Genomic DNA, 22,598 nt, shown 5'->3' with positions numbered 1-22,598 from the left:
AATTTTGTGAAATACATTTCCTTAAATATGGAGAGCAAAGTATGCATCACACCTTGCCTTTTTAAACCAGGCCCCCTGGGATCCCTGGGTGGCGCAGCGGTTTAGCGCCTGCCTTTGGCCCAGGGCGCGATCCTGGAGACCCGAGATCTAATCCCATGTCGCGCTCCCGGTGCATGGAGCCTGCTTCTCCCTCTGCCTGTGTCTCTGCCTCTCTCTCTCTCTCTGTGACTATCATAAATAAATAAATAATTAAAAAAAATAAAAGTAAAAAAATAAACCAGGCCCCCTAAAACACCAGATAGCTCTAAGCACCTTTCTTTAGGAAAAGCAAATGAATTCTCTTCTCTTGACCCAATCTGGAAGGCTTGGCTCTTGGATGAAGTCATTACTCTCCTACCCAGTATACCAAGTAAGGGAGAACAAGGAGGCTTAATTTCTGCTCTTCCATCTGGACCATCCACAGGTAACTAGATGTAGAAAAAGATCGACTGTGGAATTAGGCCTGGGGTAAATTTTGCTTCACCACTGCAGGGCTGCTACTTAAACTTTTTTGGCCTGTTTCATCACTTATAAAATGGGCACACCATCTACCTCCATGAAATCTTGAGTTACAGGGATAATGTAAATTGAAACAGCTTTTCAAAAAAGGGACAGGTTTCCCTTTGGTGGACATGTGGAATCAAGGAAGCTACAGACTAGTTTCACCCCAGCAACGTGAACCTTCACCTTCTGATGTTAACTTTGGGATCATGACCTCAGGAATCTTTTGCATATATCCTTCCAAAGGCAAATGCAACAAAGACAACTAGAATCACACCTTGGAGAGCTCACTCATACTCTGTGGTTCAGACCTCGCCAGGGAACAATCCTAAAGAATCTCAAGCACACAAAGTATATTCTTAAATATGGTTTAATACTCTTCTCCATTTCTGTACATCACAACACCAAGATTTCGCTGCTTAGGATCTCTCTGTAGAGGCTATAGAGAATGCAAAGGCTACGGTTTTCACCCCCTCTTATTTATGTGTTTGTATGTGTAAGTGTAATACATATCAGTATATATTGATACACACATCAATATATAATGCAATATATATCACCAAAAGAGAACACATTGATTAAAGAAATACAAAAATTTGGCATCATTTCCAAACTTAAATAGTAAAAATAAAAACTACAAAAGGAGCTGCATACCCTAAATGTATCATGTGAAACAACAAGCATATTCAAAAATGTAAATTTACATCCAATTTCTCTGGTCTTGTCATATCACATTAGACCCATTTACAATGGCAAAACCCTAAGGTACTGCTGTGAAGAGAGCATGTTTGCTCGCTCTTGGGTGTTCTGCAAACAAACAGCAGAGCCCAAAGCAAAAGCCTGTTCCGGTGAAGCCTCCCACGTTGGTGAACACCAAAGAATTGACTCTTCTCACTGGGGGGTTGAGACATCAGGTTATACATTGAAAGACAGTCATTTGGACCTCAGAGTACAGTGTGAGAACCAGAAGCTTTACATTTAAGACATACTCCCTTCATTCAAGTGAAACAGGATTATTGGAACGATAGGCAGGTCTGCAACCTGGGAACAAGGAGCTGGTTCAGACCAATAAAGCTACGAGTGACTGAGTCAAGTCAGCGAAGAACAGCAGTCAGGCACTAAAGTGTTAAAAGTACCCAATTTGAAAACCAAATGCACCCCACTACCCTATCAGTGTGGGAGTGATACCAATTGACTTTTAAAACCTTTGGTCCTTCAAAGTCCATTTGGTATACTTTTTTTCCATTGCTACCACTGGGCACATCCTATACACTTTATTCACTGTCACCACCTCGGGCATGCCATGACCTTGCATGCCAGCTGGGGTCAAGTCCCACTTAGACCCCAGCTATGAAGCATAAGCTTCAGGTTTTCAGGCCCACTTTTGGATCCACCATATAGTTAAGTCCTTGGTGCCAGAAGCTGTGTCCCATCCCTTCCCACCCCTGCCCTCCCCACCACCCCCCTCCCATAATTTCTCATATGAGAGGTGCTTGTAAGTCCCATATTTGAAACAGATGCTCCAACCCCACCAGGAGGCCAGGGGTTTATAATTACATGCACAGTCATACATGTCTTGTCAGTCGTTCCTGTGAAAAACCTTGCAGTTCATTTAAAAAAAAAAATCAAAACATTCACATAATCTCATGCCATCCAACACAAGGAAAACACGACCACCTCCCTTTTACCAAGGACAGACCCAAGCAAAATAAAATATTCTTTAAATTTCTTTGCGTCCACTTAAATTGCATGTTTTATTTCTCCCAATCCCAGCAATAGCACAGAAGCCCCATCATATCCATCCCAAACTGGTTTCTAGTAGGCTAAGATTATGGGAACCCTTGTCAATGCAACTGCAAAACAGATGGAAGCAAACAGTGCACTTGGCCCAAATGCTTCATGTGTCAGCTTGACTTTGCAATGCAGTTTGCATCCTTGAAACTGGCAGTCTGGAGGGGGAGTAGTAGTGTGAGGGAGTGAAGTTGAAATTGCCTCCTATTAGCTCACCCTTTCAACATTAAACAGAGACCAAGAGAGAAATGGTTCCGACATTTCACCGCGTGTATTTCTTCTTATGCAGTCTAAGCTGAGAATGCCATGTAAATGGGTCACTGCGAAATGCAGCAATTTAATTTTTCTCCAATCAAAATAAGAAACAAACCAGTATGATCTCATTTCTATTAACTTTTGAAGGTTTACAGCAGTTAAAGTATTTTTGATTCTATGTATGAAGGTTAAAAAAATCATTTTTTTTCATAAAATACAAGAGCAACCAATTTCACCATCGAGTAAAAGTAAAAACTGGGATTCTTTTTTAAATTAGTCCAAAGTGGGATTTTAGGAACTTAGTTGTAGGCTGCTGCGCTGACACCATGACAAACCAAAGTGTAGGGTTGGGTCTCGTTTTGTTTCGGTTTTCTTTTCAATATCCAATGCTCATGGATTAAGTTCTGGAAATGTTCCAATTGTAAGGCAGGGATCTGTTTGGATTCCACCACGGGTATGCTCCTTGGGTTGGATGCTGGAGGGTGAGGCACATTTTGCCGGACCCATGTCGACTACCTAGTAGTCATCAAGGTCAAAAAATTCATCATCTCCTCCTTGGTATTCCATTCCCTGGAAATCTACTCGGTACCGCAAGATACCTGGGGAAGCAAATCAAAGAGTAAATCACCTGTGTTCTTGCCATGGGGAGGGTTTGCTTCGATAAGGAAAGCCCAATTCCCTTGTAGAATTACAGGAAACAGAGATGGTAATAAAAAATAGTCCCAACCATAAGGCACCTGCATGGCACAGTCAGCTGGATGCCTGACCCTTGGTTTCGGCTTAGGTTGGGTAGTAATCTCAGGATGGTGGACTGCGCCCCATGTCAGGCTCCACACTCGGCACAGAGAAGAATTTGTCTCTCCATCTGCCCCTCTGCACCCACCATGCATGCAGACCCCCCTCCTCTCTAGATTTTGGGATAGACAGTAAAGCTTTGACCTGAGACCCTGGACTTTAACTTCCTTCCTTGCTACTCACCTCCAATTCCACCAAATCCTTTCACAAACTGGGATCCTTCTTGTGACTTATCTGTGACAATTTCCAATGTAGCTCCAAATTTTTTATAATTGTTAGCAAACCACTCCAGCAGGGGCATGCTCTCAATCAGCTCATGTTCTTGTCCTGTCTACGAGGGTGACCATGAGATACAGAAAAAATGGGATCAAGATGTATCAAGACTTAGTGATCCTAGCTTCCCCATCTGCCATCATTCTCATTCTCCCTCTCATTGGGTGTACAACTCTCTATGAGTTCTGGTTTCTAGTGACATATTTCTGATAGGATAGTTCTTTTTCTTTCCTTTTTTTTTTTTTAAAGATTTTATTTTTTATTTTTTATTTTTTTAAAGATTTTATTTACTCATGATAGACACACAGAGAGAGAGACAGAGACACAGACAGAGGGAGAAGCAGGCTCCATGCAGGGAGCCTGATGTGGGACTCGATCCTGGGTCTTCAGGATCACACCCCGGGCCAAAGACAGGTGCTTAAACCACTGAGCCACCCAGGCCGCCCAAAGATTTTATTTTTTTATTCATAGACACAGAGAGAGAGGGGCAGAGACACAGAGGGAGAAGCAGGCTCCACGCAGGGAGCCCAATGTGGGTGGGATTCGATCCCGGGTCTCCAGGATCACAACCCAGGCTGCAGGCGGCGCCAAACCGCTGCGCCACTGGGGCTGCCCAGGACAGTTCTATTTCCAATAACATTCCTCCTAAGTCTCTGGTTTAGTGATGAAATGTCAACACACACTTAGTTTTTCAGCTTCTAGTTCCTGTTGTTTCAGAGTCAGACTGTTGTAAAGTGTCTCTAGGCAGTACTCGTTTAACAACCCAGAAGAGACACAACAGAACTGCTTTGGGAATATCCTTGTAAAAAACAAAGTCCTTAAGACAATTTGAGGAAGCTACTACACCAAAGGGATCTGTGCTGGGCAGACGACACTTTAAGCTATGGTGATGGCATTTAGACCAAACCTATAGAAGCTGTTTCAGTCTAAGAGCTGATAAAGTCAGTGAAGAAAGCAGCAGATTCACAGTGCAAAAGAGATTTGACTAGTCAGTCAAATCTTCCTCTCTACTACTTCAAGAACGAGAATGCTCATTAACTAGGGACGCCTGGGTGGCTCAGCAGTTGGGAGTCTGCATTCAGTTCAGGGCATGATCCTGGGGTTCTGGGATTGAGTCCCACATTGGGCTCCTTGCAGGAAGCCTGCTTCTCCCTCTGCCTGTCTTTGTGTCTCTCATGAATAAATATTAAAAAAAAATGCTTAACTACCCAGGACCCCAGGATCATGACCTGAGCCAAAGGCAGATGCTCAACCACTGAGCCACCCAGGTGCCCCTCTAACATGGATTTATGTTTCCATGCATGTATCACCAAACTAGGAAAACAACCACATACCTCTTTGTCTGTGAAATGAGATTTATCCTTCTCTTGTTCTGGAGTTAGATAGAGAATTTTCTCCTCTGTAGTATTGGGGAAAAAAAGGTGTTAACCTGGTTCTCATATAGTAACAGATCTAAGTCTCATGAGATACGTCAGGTTAGGTGAAAGGGATTCTGAACTCCCATAAACCTTCTTTTCAAAACATTAGTCCACATGCACTGAATGGTTAACAGGTACGCTGCTCCTACCATAAGTAAACACCAAAGACATTCAAGATATAATTCTTGTTCTCAGGAAACCTAAGTCTTAAGCAGACATTTATCACTTCAAGCAAAACAATTTATGAAAAATGAAGCCACCTCTTCCAAATCGCCACCCAAGGTTTCCAGAACACAGAGGTCACTAACAAATAGCAGTCTTATTTTATTTTCTAATTCACATACCTTCTGTGCCTTGGCAATGAAGAACGTATCTCATTATATCCAGATTTTCATAGACTATTAGAATCTCTACAGCTCCCATTTCTAAAGCCTTTAGTGTATCTTCAACTCCAAAACAGTACTTGCCCGTGTCCTGGCTGATTTCATCAAAGTATCGTCCTGTAGGGACGAGGGATTAGGGAGAGGTAAGTACATATGTTAAGGTTTCCTTTGTAGATACAGACTTTCTTGCTCAAAATCCAAGAGAGAGAGAGAGAGAGAGAGAGAGAGAGAGAAGAAAACCTTAAAAAATGAGTTATATGCCAAAAGTCAGTGAAAAATTATTACTACTCTAGTCAAGACTCTAGAATTTGATTCAAGAGGTTAAAAGCTGGACCAAAAACACAACTGTTTGGAAAAATATGTGTGCTGTTAAATCAGAAACGAGGCCAAATAATGGCCAGATTAATCTCTAATTAAGGGCCTCTATTTACCACTCTATTACAAGGGATAATCTGCAAAATAAGACTGAAGTTTGGTTCCTGTTGCCAAAGGGTAGAAATAGTAGAAATGTGAACACTTTTATTAGAACCCATGACTAAAAAAGATGGGTTCCACTGAAGAAGTTTGTTTTTTTTTTTTAAAGATTTTATTTATTCATGAGAGACAGAGTGAGAGAGAGACAGAGACAAAGACAAAGGCAGAGGGAGAAGCAGTCTCCATGCAGGGAGACTGATGTGGGACTCGATCCCGAGTCTCCAGGATCACACTCCAGGCTGAAGGAGGCACTAAACCACTGAGCCACCGGGGCTGCCCTGAAGAAGTTTTTAATACAAATGCTAAATCTAACTTTTCCCTTTTCACCATCTTGTTACATACATAAAATCATGTACACACAAATATACAGATAAAAACATTTCAAAGAGGAAGTAAATAAATTGTATTTCACTGATACCTATTAATTTCTTCTCTTGAATGAATTTCACGTTGGAAAGGACTTCAGTAGATAACTCAATAGCTTGGTTGAATCCATTTTCGCCACCATAGGAAATATCAACTAATTTTAAAACTTTTGATTGCAACCTCTGACAAAGGTATACATTAAAACAAACAAAAACAAACAGCATCATTAGTACTTCAAAACTCTTTTACCAAGATCCACTATTTTTTTTTTTTAAAGATTTTATTTACTTATTCATGAGAGAGAGAGAGAGGCAGAAACATAGGCAGAGGGAGAAGCAGGCTCCATGCAGGGAGCCTGATGTGGGGACTCAATCCCAGGTCTCTAGGATTACACCCTGGGCTGAAGACGACGCTAAATCGCTGGGTCACTGGGGCTGCCTAACACTCACTTCTTCTTAATGGCATGCAAAGCTCAGCACTGTGAACACTGAAGTCTGAAAAGGGAGAATATAGGGTAAGAACCCAGTTTATTCACGAGCAGATCTCCATGAGCAACACCGTCGAGGATAAAACTTCCCCAGCCAATTATTCACATACTCATTTAGACCTTTAAGAGGCCAACTCATTAATCACCAACAAGACTAAGTTTCTTTCTTTCTTTTTTTTTTTAAGACTAAGTTTCTTGGTAAGGAAAAAGGAGACTGTTCCTGCCATCTAAGCTGGTAGCGTACACCACCATTTTTCTTGAGACTTCTATCATAATGCTGCTCCTTCTCCAGTAGAGCACCTTGGAAATGTGATTATGTCCCAGCCCATGTCATAAACCAAAGATCTTTCTGGATCAAGTCAGCTAATCAGCTCTGTCATATTGCTAAGAGTTTTAATGCTTTATTTACCTCTACGAATAAATCAGAAAAATCAGCCCTTAGTTTCTTTGAAATCATACTTCATTTGGAGGCCAATTATCCACTATACTAGGAGCTGCCATAGGACCAGAATGATTCTATCTAAAATGGCTGGTTTTAAAAGAGAAAAAATACCGAGAAAAGTATAGGAGAATGTTTCTTCACTCCCTGCTCAGGAACATGATGTGGGGCTGGATCCCAGGACCTCAGGATCATGACCTGAGCTAACGGCAGATGCTTAACCGACTAAGCCACCCAGATACCCCTGGGGGAATGTTTTTTTTCTTTTTAAAAAGATTTTATTATTTATTTATTCACGAGAGACAGAGAAAGAGAGGCAGAGACATAGGCAGAGGGAGAAGCAGGCTCCCAGTGGGGAGCCCAATGTGGGACTCAATCCTAGGACCCTGGAATCACGATCTGCGCCAGAGGCAGACGCTTAACTACTGAGACACCCAGGCGTTCCGGGGGTGGTGGTGGTGGTGGTGATGGTGTTTCTTAATAAACACCTTAATTCTGCCAATTAGAGCTAGGTTCTTTTTTCTTTGTTTTTCAGAGCTAGGTTTTGAAACACGAAATATATCATTTGAAAACCCAAAGAGATGCACGTGTTCCAGTACTCAAAAGACGCACTTACTACCGCCTAGCAATGTAATTAACAAAGCATCTACTTCTCACTTACCTGATCAAACATATCAGATTGACTTAGTTCAGTTTTAAAGTCTGCTGATCCTGCTAAAACAAGACCAGCCACATTCACTTTGTCCCCAGAAATAAACAGCTGTACAGCAGTCTCAGCTACTTTCCGAACATAGTTATGTCGCTTTTCCATTCTTAAACGAGCAAAACGCAAGGCTGATTGACCTCCTCTACCTTTGACACAAAAAGTGGGGGGAGAAAGGGCAATCATTAAAAAGCACAAAATAACTTGCTAAATAAAAACTAAGCAATCATGCCATTACCCAACAAAAGTACAAAGAGAAAAATTATTTCCTTAACTAAATGTTTGGCATAAACTGGTAATAGTTACCCGCTTAAAATGTTTAATTATCTTATCAAAAGAAGGAGCCACAGGCACCAAGGAGTCATGAGTCATTTCATGATGTTTCTCCTATCACCTGGATTTATTAAAAAAATATATATTAAAGTAATCTCTACCTCCAATGTGGGGCTTGAACTCAAAACTTGGAGATCAAGAGTTGCAAACTAAACCAAATGAGCCAGTCAGGCGCCCCTACAGGCTGACCCTTAAATAATAAAGGTTTGAATTAAACTGTGTGGGTTCACTTATATATGGATTTTTTCAATAAATACAATCTAGTTCTGTAAATATATTTTCTCTTCCATATGAGTTTTGAAATATTTTTCCCTACTTTAGTAAAAAAAAAGTATAATATAACATATATAATGTGTTAGTTAATGGTTTATGTTAATGCTAAGGCTTCCCAGTAATAGTTTATTAGTAAAATTTTTGGGTAGTCAAAAGTTATATGCCGATTTTCAACAAAAGCTATGTGTGTGTGGGGTCAGTGCCCCTCACTCCCATGTTGTTCAAGGGTCAACAGTACTATTTGTTTCTTTATTGCTAGACACAGATGAAATGGGCTTGTGTTCTCTTCTTGTGTTACCATGTTTCTTTGGGAGATCCACAGTGAACTTGTGCAGGACTTCTCTTGTGTTTCCTTGGAGTGTGCCAAAAAGTGCACCACTACCATCTATTACAATGAAGCCAAACTTGCTGTCATCTGAAAGTAGTGCTGTAAGAGCCTGAAAATCAAACATAAGTACCACACAATAAATACCTAAGCTTTGCTAGGGTAAAGACAAAACCCAAAAGCAGGTATACTAACCCTTTTACCCCACCCAGAATGGTATGAATACTTAGAGAAAAGCCATTTTATGGAATAATTTGGAATTCAGCTATAAATATGTAACCCGTATGTACAATTCTGAACCAACTGCAGGGAAAAAAACCCAACAATATTGACGTGAAGCCTTTCAACAAACCTGACCTGAACACATGAATACAAACCCAACAGAGATAGAGGATTCAGGTTCATTCTAGTCTTTGATTTAATTTAGAGTGATGGCAATTCATGGAACATAACAGTTAGAAGTCTAACCTAACAAAGTAAGTCTAACCTCCAAAAGCTGACTTTCTGTAAAAGCCCAGCATCAACAGGCAGTATTCATCATAGCAAAGAGTATCTTGTAAATCAACTCTAGAGTAGGAGTATATGAGTAAAAAACCCGGAAACAAAGCCTATAAAAAGATCTAGTTTGGAAGTTTTTCATTTAACTCCTATGTCTTGAGCCTCCTTAATGGTATCAGGATATAAAACTCAATCTTTTAAAGGTATTATATAGCTAAATGATTTGGGCTTTATGGGGGAAAACCCTCCTTCTGGGTTAACATATAACTGTATCCCCATGGTTCTGCCTCCTGAAAGAGCAAATATTTAAATAGTCCTGGGCAAGAGTTTTCATGATGGGAGTCTACACCTGATAGATGACTAATTGCTAGATGCCAGGCTTTTCTGGAGCTAAGAAATATCCATTTCATTTTAACTAAGGAAGAAAATTTCCTTTAAGAATTGACCAGAAAGCAAAAAAAAAAAAAAAAAAAAAAAAAAAACCAGAAAGCAGATTAATCATTAAGGGGGGTCAATCTTTAACCAAACCATGTCTGATCATTAGCATTAAGACATGAATGTTATACACATTATGTCAGTGTTTGGTAGCTTAATTTAGGTTTTCAGGAATTCTCATTGGGGAATACTTATCCCTCATAAGAATGTATAATCAGGGCAGCCTGGATGGCTCAGTGTTTTTTTTTTTAAATTTTTTAATTTTTTTTATTTATTTATGATAGTCACACACACACACACACACACACAGAGAGAGAGAGAGAGGCAGAGACATAGGCAGAGGGAGAAGCAGGCTCCATGCACCGGGAGCCCGATGTGGGATTCGATCCCGGGTCTCCAGGATCGCGCCCTGGGCCAAAGGCAGGCGCCAAACCGCTGCGCCACCCAGGGATCCCTGGCTCAGTGTTTTAGCGCCACTTTCAGCCTAGGGCGTGATCCTGGAGACCCAGGATTGAATCCTACATCGGGCTCCCTGCATGGAGCCTGCTTCTCCCTTTGCCTGTGTCTCTTGTGAATAAATAAAATCTTTAAAAAGAAAAAAAAAAGTATAATCATCCTGATTACACAGAACATAAATTGTGCAGTATGTCACATTCATATGTACTTATCAATGTATCAATTAAAAGCCAAAATAAACAGAGCTAACAAGATTAAACAGTACCTTGTAAGAGTTAAGGTTTAGAAATACTAATGAAGCTAGCTTATAATAAGTTAAAGCTAAATAATATGCATACCAGGTAGCATTTAAATTAACAAGACTTAAAATCTGCTTTCATGAAACTAGATACAGGTAAATGGGAATAGATAAGAGCCTTCCCAATGAAGCTTTTCCCAGAAGGAGACTGACAAGATAGCCAAGAGAACAATCTCAACCATCTATGCAACAAACCAAGATTCAACTGGAACTGGACTTCCTGTCAGGTTAGCAGAAATCATCCACTGTAAACTGTGTCGACCAATGTCAGTTCTAATTCCACTGTAGAGGTTTTTCCCTAGGTCGATGAAAAGCAAAAGACTGAAGCTAGGAGCCAGCTGTGAATTCCTGATTGTTCTACTGTTGACTGATTTAGGTCACTCTAATGAGGCTTCCTTTCCACCCTTAAAATTTTATCTTATGGCAGCTCTGTCACTAAAAGTTTTATTGGAGTGGGGGGGGGGGGAGCTCTTATAGTCCTAAAGATTTTATCATTTGTGAGCTGATAACTAAGGGTGCTAGAAATACAACCAAGTTCATGTGTGTATGTATATATACATACATACATACATACATACATATATATAGAGAGAGAGGGAGAGAGAGAGAGATGGAGATCAGGTGGGCAGTTACATCTTTACCTCTAACTAGTTCTCCAAACCCAATTTAGCACTTTCCTCAAACATGCTAAATGCTTATGTCATTAAGTGTGTCACAATCAAAGTAAAGTCTTATTTTTTGCTAATAGCCAGCCTTGTGGTACAATGATTTAGAATCAGTCTGATGATTCTCCAAAAGCTTAAACAATTACATTACCCAGAAACTCCATTCCTCTTTTTTTTTAATTTTTATTTATTTATGATAGTCACATAGAATGAGAGAGAGAAAGGCAGAGACACAGGCAGAGGGAGAAGCAGGCTCCATGCACCGGGAGCCCGACGTGGGATTCGATCCCGGGTCTCCAGGATCGCGCCCTGGGCCAAAGGCAGGAGCCAAACCGCTGCGCCACCCAGGGATCCCCAAAAGGCAATCTTAGCTTTTTTTTTTTTTAATTATTATTATTATTTTTTTAATTTATGATAGTCAGAGAGAGAGAGAGAGAGGCAGAGACACAGGCAGAGGGAGAAGCAGGCTCCATGCAGGGAGCCCGATGTGGGACTTGATCCCGGGTCTCCAGGATTACGTCCGGCCGGGGCTGAAGGCAGCGCTAAACTGCTGAGCCACCAGGGCCGCCCAGAAATTCCATTCCTAAGCATACACCTGCCCCTACTCTATGAAAACACACGGTCATGCAAAAATGTGTACATGTTCAGAGCAGCATTATTCCTAATAGCCAAACAGTGGAAATGACACAAATGCCCATCAAATCATGAACAGATACATAAAATGCAACAAATATCATTTCATAACAAAAAAGGGATGAAGTACTGATGCTAAGTTAAAGAAACCAGTCACAAAAAGCTACCCACTGTATGAAATGCCCAACATAAGCGAATCTAGAGACAGTAAAGATCAGTCATAGCCTAGAGGTGAGAGGTCTTGAGAGGGTGGGAAAGAAGTGAGGATTGGTAATGACTTCTAATGGGTATGTGGTTTCTTTCTAGAATGATGACAATATTCTCTGTTTGAACTTCTTACCTCTGTATGGAATTTGTTGTCACACAAATACAATGACGTATTAATTGGTTTAAAAGGTTCAAAGTCAATGTTGACTTTCTTTTCCTTTCCTTCTTCTGTTACAATTGTACCACAGTAAACAACCAGGCCATTTGGAGGTACTGCAAAAAAACACAATTTCTCTACTTAAATCCGCAGCTAATTTTCCTCAATTAACAGAAAATATTCCAACAGTCTACTGTCCCTGGTCCTTTATTTTCAAATATTTTTTTAAAATTTTATTTTTAGTAATCTCTACACCCAATGCGAGGCTCAAACTTACAACCTGGAGATGAAGAACTGCATGCTCTACTGACTGAGCCAGGCAGATGCCCTATGTCCCTGGCTCCTTTAAAGCTTAATTTATATGAAGCAGAAATATTTGTAATCTTTCCTGCAGAATCCTTTCCCTAATTTTGAAAAATTCTGAAATTTTTTTTGAATTGTTTTAAATAGGAGGATTTATGTCTATAATTAACTACTAAAGAAAAGCAACTTAAAAAAAAAAAAAAGGTTAAATTCCAAGGCCAAAGGGACATTGCTGATAGATGTCTGAAAAAAAATAAAAACATTAGTAACCAAAGGCATCATGGCAGGATCACAGTGGAAAATATAACCAAGATAAAGTAGAGGAGGAAATGATTAAGCTCTAGATTACCTTTGTTATAAAGTTTAAGTCTTTGCTGTACAGATGTAATGGCTCCCAGGACTGAAAGGCGGTTTACTCGTGACTTAATGTTAGATGCAGTTCCAAACTCATCTGCTAACATTTTTGCCACTCGTGAAATCTGGTCTTTGGGAGGAATGATCAATGATATCATGCTTGTGCCATTGCTGTGGAAGAAAGAATAACATTAGAGGTTCAAGTACCACATTAGTGAAGAGTTTAAATTCATGTTTATCATTGTTCAGAATATGGTAGGCACTCAATTATTTGTTTTATTTTATTTAAAGATTTTATTTATTTATTCATGAGAGACACACAGAGAGAGGCAGAAAGGCAGAGGGAGAAGCGGGCTCCATTCAGGAAGTCCGATGTGGGACTTGATCCCAAAGACTCCAGGATCCTAAGTCAAAGCCAGATGCCCAACCACTGAGCCACCCAGGTGTCCCATGTTTGTTTATTTTTATTTTATTTTATTTATTTATTTTTAAAGATTTTTAATTTGTGTGTGTGTGTGTGAGAGAGAGAGAGAGAGAGGCAGAGACACAAGCAGAGAGAGAAGCAGGCTCCATGCAGGGAGCCCGAAGTGGGACTAGATCCTGGGTCTCCAGGATCAGGCCCTGGGCTGCAGCTGGTGTTAAACCGCTGAGCCACCCAGGCTGTCCCCGTTTATTTTTATTTTATTTTATTTTTTATTTTTATTTTTTAAAGATTTTATTTATTTATTCAAGAGAGACACACACACACAGAGAGAGAGAGAGAGAGAGGCAGAGACACAGGCAGAGGGAGAAGCAGGCTCCATGCAGGGAGCCCGACACAGGACTCGATCCCGGGTCTCCAGGATCACGCCCTGGGCTGAAGTCGGCACTAAACCACTGAGCCACCAGGGCTGCCCCCCGTTTATTTTTAAATAAAGATTTTATTTGCTAGAGAGAGAGTGTGTGTATACATGTGTGCGGATAAGCAGGGGGGAGGGGCAGAGGAGAAAGACAGGCAGACTCCCTGTTGAACCGGCAGCCTGATGCTGGGCTCGATCCTAGGACCCTGAGACCATGACCTGAACCAAAGTCAGTCGCTTAACCAACTGAGCTCCCCAGGTGCCCCCGTACTCAAGTATATTAATGAATTTTAGCTATGTAAAGAAAAAGCCCTCTAAGAGATGCTTGGGAAACACCTCATTCTTCAAGGGCCAAGAGAGAAACATTCATTAGGGGGTGACAACAGGCTGGAATTTGACAGAGTCCATGGCAGAGGCCTAGAATCTTGTGGTTCTTCAGTGGGAGAAGCTGTCACAGGATGACGTAACCAGTTTTTACCAAGCCCAGATGAAATAACAAATGAATATTATCCTGTCTGCCCCTACCCCCTTTAAATTCCAGGCTCACTATGAATTTATAATCACTAATTTAGCACCCTAAGTAATCTGATAATGGGAGTGTCTTGGAATTCACACATATTCCCAATTAAGAAATCACACACATCTATGTGTATCTCTAAATGTGCTTTACATATTAATCACTTAAAAAATATTTTATTTACTTATTCATGGGAGAGACAGAGACACAGGCAGAGGGAGAAGCAGGCCACACGCAGGGAGCCCGATGTGGGACTCGATCCTGGGACCCCAGGATCACGCCCTGGGCCGAAGGCAAATGCTAAACCGCTGAGCCACCTAGGGATCCCCATATTAATCACTTTTGATTTTGAGAAGATACACGCGCGTGCACGCGCACACACACGCGCGCGCGCGCGCACACACACACACACACACACACCATACACTAAGAACCTGGTCAATTCTGGGTGCTTAAACAAATTCAAGCTTTTCAAGCTTCCAGAATGAAAAATGAGTACCAAACTCTGAACTATGGAGGACAGACACTATTACAAAGACCTTGCCACATGGACGGACCCTTAGGAGTAGCCACCCACTTCTAACTGATGCTGATGCCAATGACACTTTTTTAGCTACGTTATCTGAAGATACATTAAAAAGTTTTTTTTTTTTTAATTAATACACGAGAGACAGAGGGGGAGGCAGAGACATAGGCAGAGGGAGAAGCAGGCTCCATGCAGGGAGCCAGATGGGAGACTCAATCCCAGGACCCCAGGATCACGCACCGAGCCAAAGGCAGACAGACGCTCAACCACTGAGCCACCCAGACATCCCTTTTTTAGTTCCACTTTATTTTTTTTTTTAAAGATTTTACTAAAATTAAAAACTTTTATACTTTAAAGGAGACCATCAGGAGTGCCTGGGTGGCTCAGTGGTTAAGCATCTGCCTTTGGCTCAGGTTGTGAACCCAGGGTCCTGGGATCAAGCCCCCAGGCTGAGCCTGCTTTCTCCCTCTCTCCCTTGCTCGAGCTCTCACTATCTCAATCTCTTGCAAATAAATAAAATCTTAAAAAAAAAAAAAAAGATAAAGGACACCATCAAGAAAGTAAAAAGCCAACTCAGAATGGGAGACAATACTTGCTAATCATTTAAGGTTCAACAGTTAACCACATGATCCAACCAATCCATCCATACCATCTGAAGTATATGCTCAAGAGAAATGAAAACAAATATGGGTATGGGGAACCTTCTTTCTAGGTTGATAAAAATGTTCTCAAATTAGATAGCGGTGGTTGTTGCATAACTCTTAAGAAACCAGTATGCTGTGTTCTTTAAAAAGGGCCTAATTAAGAGATTGACCAGCTGGCTCAGTCAGAAGAGAGTGCAACTCTTGATTTTGGGGTTGTGGGTTTGAGCCCTGCTGGGTATAGAGATTACTCAAATAAATAAATCTTTAAAACAACAAAAGCAGGAAAACCCCATCCTGCCCCTAAATGTTGAGGGGAGTAATTAGAGGTGCCTGGCTGGCTCAGCTGGTGAAGCATGGGACTCTTGATCTCAGAGTTGTGAGTTTGGGCCCCATGCTGGGCATAGAGCTTACTTTAAAAATAGATAAATAAAAAGGGAATAATTTTTACAGTATGTAAAACTGTGTATGAATAAAGCAGTTTATAAAAAAAAAAAAATCGGGCAGCCCCAGTGGCTCAGCGATTTAACGCCACCTTCAGCCCAGGGTGTGATCCTGGAGACCCGGGATTCAGTCCCATGTCTGGCTCCCTGCATGGAGCCTGCTTCTCCTTCTGCCTGTCTCTGCCTCTCTCTCTCATGAATAAATAAATAAAATCTTAAAAAAAAAAATCTATAGGAAAGACTCAGAACAGGTTACTCCTTTTAAAATCTCTTGGAGGGGGATCCCTGGGTGGCGCAGCGGTTTGGCGCCTGCCTTTGGCCCAGGGCGCGATCCTGGAGACCCGGGATCGAATCCCACATCAGGCTCCCAGTGCATGGAGCCTGCTTCTCCCTCTGCCTGTGTCTCTGCCTCTCTCTCTCTCTGTCTCTCATGAGTAAATAAAATAAAATCTTAAAAAAAAAAAAATCTCTTGGACTTTTAACCTGACAGCTTAATAGAAAAGCCAAGGTTTCTCTGAGAAATGTTAATTTGTGTTTACTAAATTAACAATAAATTGTTTTTTTTGTTAAAAAATCTAGGTCATCAGTATTATTAGGAAGAGTGGCAATATGAACAGAATCAACTCTGTAATACATATATATAGGAAGTTATGAGCCCCATATCTAATAGCTGGCTTTCTTACAATAGCTACCTATAAATTGAACCAATTTATATTATATAATATACGTAACTGTATTATATACAGTAAAATTATTTTCGCAAATTTGTTTTTCCTCAGTATTAGTGATAGAAAGGGACCTCATTTACAGAAGACCCTGCCCTTTCAAAGTTTCCTCCTAGTGGTAAATACCACAGGTTCTCTTGACAGGTTTTCTCTATAAGCAGACAGGCTGCCTATCTAGCCTTTCCAACTATCAAATAGTCACTCTCAGAGTATCAGCTTTTTTTCTATCTCTGAAACTGGCACTGTTTCTGCTGAGGTTTCTATTCAAAACCCAGAAGGCATGTTCATAACTTCTGCAATACTTTCCTCAATGAACTACAAGTTGATCAATGACAGTAAAGTATGCTATGTGCACTGCTGCCACCCCTTGGGTAGGGGAGCAAATATTCTAGCCAAACCAGACAATCAAGCCGACTTACAGAAGAGCATCTTCACTTGGCATTACAAACACAATCAAAATGACCACAAAGCAAAGATGCTTCAAAACAACCCTTTGTGGGCGCCTGGGTGGCCCAATTGCTTAAGCATCTGCATCTGGCTCAGGTTATGATCCCAGGGTCCTGGGATGGAGCCCCACATCGGGCTCCCTGCTTGGGGGGAGGGGTGGGGGGCTTGCTTCTCACTCTCAAATAAATAAATAAAAATCTTAAGAAACCAAACCAAAACAATCCTTTGCTCATGTGCAAACACTCATTAAGTCAGGTTTATCACTCTCTTAAATGTTTTTCATATCAATTTTCTCAGTACAACTACAAAAAGAAACTTTTAAAAAATATTTTATTTATTTAGGGACAACCTGGGTGGCTCAGTGGTTTAGTGCCTGCCTTCAGTTCAGGGCCTGATCCTGGGGTCCGGAGACTGAGTCTCACATTGGACTTCCTGCATGGAGCCTGCTTCTCCCTCTTCCTAGGTCTTTATTTATTCATGAGAGACAGAGAGACAGAGAGAGAGAGAGAGAGAGAGAGAGAGAGAGGCAGAGGCAGAGAGAGAAGCAGGCTCCATGCAGGGAGCCCGATGCGGGACTCGATCCCAGGACTCCAGGATCAGGCCCTGGGCCAAAGGCAGGCACTAAACCACTGAGCCACCCAGGTGTCCCAAGAAACTTTTTCTAAATGAGGACAAAGTGTCTAGAAATAAAAATTTCTACGTACTGATCTACCTGTGGCCATGTTCCAGTTTCTGAACTAGATGGAAAAAGAATTCCCAAATGAAACAGAATTGGTATCTTGTATTAAAAAAAAAAGAAAAAAAAAAAGCTTTTAACAGTGAGTCTGTTGGATCCTATTTTTCTTTTTAAAGCAACCAACTGTAACAAACTGCTATCCTTCCAATATTTATCTTGCTAGGTTTATTTCTTTTCTCTTTTCTTCTCTCTCTCTTTCCTTTTCTTTTCTTTCTTGATTTTATTTATTTATTCATGAGAAACACACACACACAGAGAGACAGAGACACAGGCAGAGGGAGAAACAGGTTCCATGAAGGAAGCCTGACGCGGGACTCAATCCCGGGTCTCCAGGATCACACTCTGGGCTGGAGGTGGCGCTAAACCGCTGAGCCACCTGGGCTGCCCTCTTGCTAGGTTTCTAAGAAGGAAATTTTCAAAGAGCCTTTCTGATAATTTTTTATGACGTTATGTCAAACTCTACAGATCGAGGAGATGAGGTGTTTCCTCTGGGAGGGCATGGAAACATTAGGCAGGTAAATTTAACTTCAAATATGGCCTCGTATTGTAGCTACCACCTACCTGTCTCTACACAGGAGCCTGTCAATTTATGCATATGCACAATATGAAAATATAGAAGATGGGGAAAAAAGACATATATTTTAATACCGACTTTTACTAGCTTGTGCTAGTTTTTAGATTAATAATTCTCAAGAGAATGTATTTCTCTACCCTATAAGCTCTTGGAAATCTTTACGGACTAAGAGTTATTTCTCAGAAGGGTTCAGTTTTTAAAAGCTTACGTGCTCTGATTTACAGAGTAGTTTCCTAGGAGATGGAACTAGCAAAGAGGCAATCAGTAGGGAATGGAATGAGAAGGGGCTCCAAGGATAGCAGGGGTGAAGCTCACTCAGCTCAGGAAGCAAACAGGCACCAAACCCCAAAGGATGACAAGTTTGAAGCTAAAGAGGATGTTGGGACAAATTCACTGAGTGAACTCAAAATGCCTGAAGGAAATCCTTAAAGCAAGATAATCATGCAGAGGACAAAGCAATGACCTTAAGATAAGCAGCTATTTACTTTCCACAGCAGATAGGTTAAGCAGATAAGCATTCATTAAGCAACTTCACTGTATAACACCAGAGCTGGACAACCAACTTTACACTTAAATCCATGTAACATTCTAGAGAGTACAAAGTAGTGAAGATACCTGAGGAATAGGTTTCTACTTAACTAATTCAAAAATGTAGCTTGCAAAAAAAAATCGTCATATTTCTGCCAAGTTGCTCAATCTCAAGCACCACCTGAAAGTTAGTTTTGGCTTCTTACTCCTTTGGATTTTGATTAACACTCAAAAAAGTACCTTTCACTAGTTTCCGTGAAACTATCCTATGTGGGATGGTGGTTATGGAAACAAACACCTAAAGTTTTTATTTTATTAATTTTTTTTAATTTTTTTTTTTAATTTTATTTTATGATAGTCACAGAGAGAGAGAGAGAGGCAGAGACACAGGCAGAGGGAGAAGCAGGCTCCATGCACCGGGAGCCCGATATGGGATTCGATCCCGGGTCTCCAGGATCGTGCCCTGGGCCAAAGGCAGGCGCCAAACCGCTGCGCCACCCAGGGATCCCTTATTTTATTAATTTTTTTAAAAATCTTATTTATTCATGAGAGACACACACACACAGAGAGAGAGAGAGAGAGAGAGAGGCGCAGAGACACAGGCAGAGGGAGAAGCAGGCTCCATGCAGGGAGCCCGATGTGGGACTCGATCCCAACTCCAGTCACGCCCTGAGCCGAAGGCAGACCTTCAACCACTGGGGCACCCAGGTGACCCCACCTTTTAAAGTTCCTCTTTATTTAAAGGCTACTTTATAATACCTGGTTTTTTGTTTTTTGGGTTTTTTTTTGTATATTGGCTTTAAGAGAAATAAAGTTTTTCCAGTAAAGCTTCCAAACAAAATAAGCACTCATTTACCCCCAAGGCAAGCCAATCAAAGCTGTTAGACCAGTTTGTGTAAACACCAAAATAAAATCAAGGAAGTTGAATATTTTATTTTAAAGCAACCCAAGCAACCCACAGGGAAGAAGGAGAAGTAAACCTTTCACCAAGGAGTTGCTGGACACATCTGCAAACTACATCCTTTTAAAATTTTAATAGGTTTTCATCTACTGTTCTGCTTTGTCACTATATCCTTTACCAAAAATCAAAAGGCTCTCATTCAAGAGTCAGTGAATTATGCAGCACAGCAATGATTCACATGCAGGTTGTAAAGACTGGGCAAAGCAAGACAAAGCATTTAACAATGTGGTACACGAGGCTTTCTGGGGCCTCTGCTCTTAGATTCCTTCTTGTTCTCACCATATTTGGGGCACTATCCCTTATCAAAGAAGGGTTTATCAATGCTTCCAGAGGACTAACTTCTGAGCAACAAAATAGCTGGGAGACAGAAGGAAGAAGTAGTTGTAAATAGACTAAATGCAGACAGTAAATAAAGCCAGACAGAACTCAGGAAGGAAGAGAATTTAAATAAAGAGCTGACAGCTCTTCCTTCCTTCAGTCTCACACCGCTGAAGGAAAAGTTTCCCTCCCTAATGTGGGAAGTTACGATAGTGCCACCAGTTATTCATCCAAGGTTTCCTGAACCCTGAGCAATATGGACAGGGCAGCATTGATAAGGTCACTCTATGGGCCAGGTCTGAAATACCTGTAAGGTAGAAAAAGCAAGGTGAGCAGAGCAGAGCCTGGACTCCGGGGTGTGTAGAACTTCAGGTATCACAGAGTTGCAGACTTTGGATTCAAGGTACCTTCTGACAAAAGACAGGCAAAGACAATCTAGGCACTCTGACTTGCATAAGTTTTATCAAGTTCATCAATGATGCTCAACACTTTAGAAAGGTAGCTGGAAAAAAAAAACCAAACTGTGGTTCATGCAAGGCTGTCTACTGAACTATTTGCACTGAATCCTTGGGAAAACTTTCTAAAAGAGCAAAACAAAAAAATAATTCTCATACACAAAAATATCTCCCCTTCCTCTTCTGATTTAATCACTTGAATAGGGACAGTGAGGGTAGTGTGATTATGAGTAAGAGGGAGACCTGATTTTCAGAAAGACTGATTCAAATACAATCATATCAATTCTGATGTGTAATAGGGCTGAGAATCACTGGGTCTGGCTTGCTTTCTGCAACTTGAAGCAGGATTTCTTGGCCAGCTGAAGCCAGGGATTCCAGGACTCTGTCCCCAACTAGAGAAGACAAACTGAGAAAGCCACCAGCTGGAGGTAAGCAGATGTCATTTGGCCTAGCAGCAGTACAACCACAATGAACTGTCCAACTTTTCCCAGAGAGAACACGCACTGCCCCCAAATGCCCTGCCACCCATCTCATCACCCCAACTTAACAGAATTACTTTCAGTTTAGGACCAGGCAGTAGACTGCCTACTATACTCTGTAGTTGGGATTTAGAGTGTGTGTTCCCCAAGGAGCTATCATATCAATGTTTGATGACTGGGATTGTGCCTAGGAGATGAGTAGCCAAAGCTTCCCACCATCCTTTTTTAAGCTCAAAAAAGCTCAACTTAAATCTTACTCAAATCATTTTTGGGAATCACTAAGCTAGCCACATTATATGGATCATCAGGTATAAAGCAACGAGTTCCTCTCTTATTTCTACTGCCTTTGTCCATATGTTGTTTTTTTAAGATTTTATTTATGTATATGAGAGAGAGCTAGAGCAAGCATGAGCAGGGGGAGGAGGAGAGGGAGAGGAGCAGACTCCTTACTGAGTGCAGAGACCGCAGATCAGCAGCCAAAGTTAGATGCCTAACCGACTAAGTCACCTAGGCATCCCCTGTCCATATTCTTTATTCACCATGGGATTTCTATTTTTCTTTTACCAAACATGCAAAACTAAGTTTATTATTTATTTTTTAAAGATTTTATTTATTGATTGATGAGAGACACACAGAGAGAGAAAGAGGCAGAAGCAGGCTCCATGCAGAGAGCCTGAGTGGGACTCGATCCCGGGACTCCAGGATCATGCCCCTGGCTGAAGGTGCCGCTAAACCGCTGAACCACTGGGGCTGCCCACAAAACTAAGTTTAACTTTGAAACTGTAGATATCTTTTTGATATGGGCCTAATACGGAAACAATGTGGGAGGTTGGTTAGGAGTATGGATTTTTATTTTATTTTTTTAGATTTTATTTATTTATTCATGAGAGATACAGAGACAGAGAGGCAGAAGCAGGCTCCATGCAGGGAGCCGACATGGGACTCAATCCTGGGACTCCAGGATCATGCCCTGGGCTGAAGGCAGCGCTAAACTGCTGAACCACCCAGGCTGCCTGGATTTTTTTTTTTAATAAGATTTAAAAAATTTTAAGTAATCTCTACACCCAACATGGGGTTCGAACCCATGATCATGACATCAAGAGTCACATACTCTTCTGACTGAGCCAGCCAGGCACCCCAGGAGCACAAATTTATAAAATCAGATTTGGGTTCATGTCATGTATGTAATACATGTCATGTATTATCTACATGATAACCTACAGCAACTTACATAAATCTCTTTGGGCTTGAGTTTCTACTTTCTTCACAAGGTCATGAGGATTCTGTAATATATGTCAAGTGCTTAGCGTGGATAACAAATATTAAGGGCTCACTAAAAGGTAACTACATGGAATTCTAGCTCCTTGTACCCTATCCCTCTGTTATTTAATAGTATAGTCAGAAAGAATTAACATCACAGCAGAGGGAGGGGGGAAGCACGTTAGATGGTGTGGTAAATCTTACTAGAGTCTGAGTAAGTCCAGAGATAAAAGGGGACTTGGTGGTAGGTGGTAATTACCTTTCTTGGATTACAGGTCTTACCAAATC

At 41.1% G+C, this 22,598-nt stretch overlaps 1 protein-coding gene across 1 annotated transcript in view; it reads right to left on the bottom strand.

Moving 5' to 3' along the window:
* Positions 1–894: 894 nt before the first annotated feature.
* ETF1 (eukaryotic translation termination factor 1) overlaps positions 895–22,598 on the bottom strand; it is a 32,710-nt gene continuing 11,006 nt past the window's right edge. Inside the window, exons 3-11 of the mRNA XM_055302772.1 lie at positions 12,857–13,032; positions 12,181–12,320; positions 8,829–8,967; positions 7,883–8,073; positions 6,348–6,477; positions 5,417–5,572; positions 4,989–5,053; positions 3,565–3,712; positions 895–3,185 (exon numbers count right to left, since the gene is read on the bottom strand). Of these exons, the coding sequence (XP_055158747.1) occupies positions 3,103–3,185; positions 3,565–3,712; positions 4,989–5,053; positions 5,417–5,572; positions 6,348–6,477; positions 7,883–8,073; positions 8,829–8,967; positions 12,181–12,320; positions 12,857–13,032 (1,228 nt within the window). The 3' untranslated portion in view covers positions 895–3,102. The remainder of the gene's footprint in view (positions 3,186–3,564; positions 3,713–4,988; positions 5,054–5,416; positions 5,573–6,347; positions 6,478–7,882; positions 8,074–8,828; positions 8,968–12,180; positions 12,321–12,856; positions 13,033–22,598) is intronic.

Source organism: Nyctereutes procyonoides, unplaced genomic scaffold (assembly GCF_905146905.1).
Source record: "Nyctereutes procyonoides isolate TBG_1078 unplaced genomic scaffold, NYPRO_anot_genome, whole genome shotgun sequence".
NCBI lineage: Eukaryota > Metazoa > Chordata > Mammalia > Carnivora > Canidae > Nyctereutes > Nyctereutes procyonoides.
This window is presented reverse-complemented; position numbering and strand designations above follow the sequence as displayed.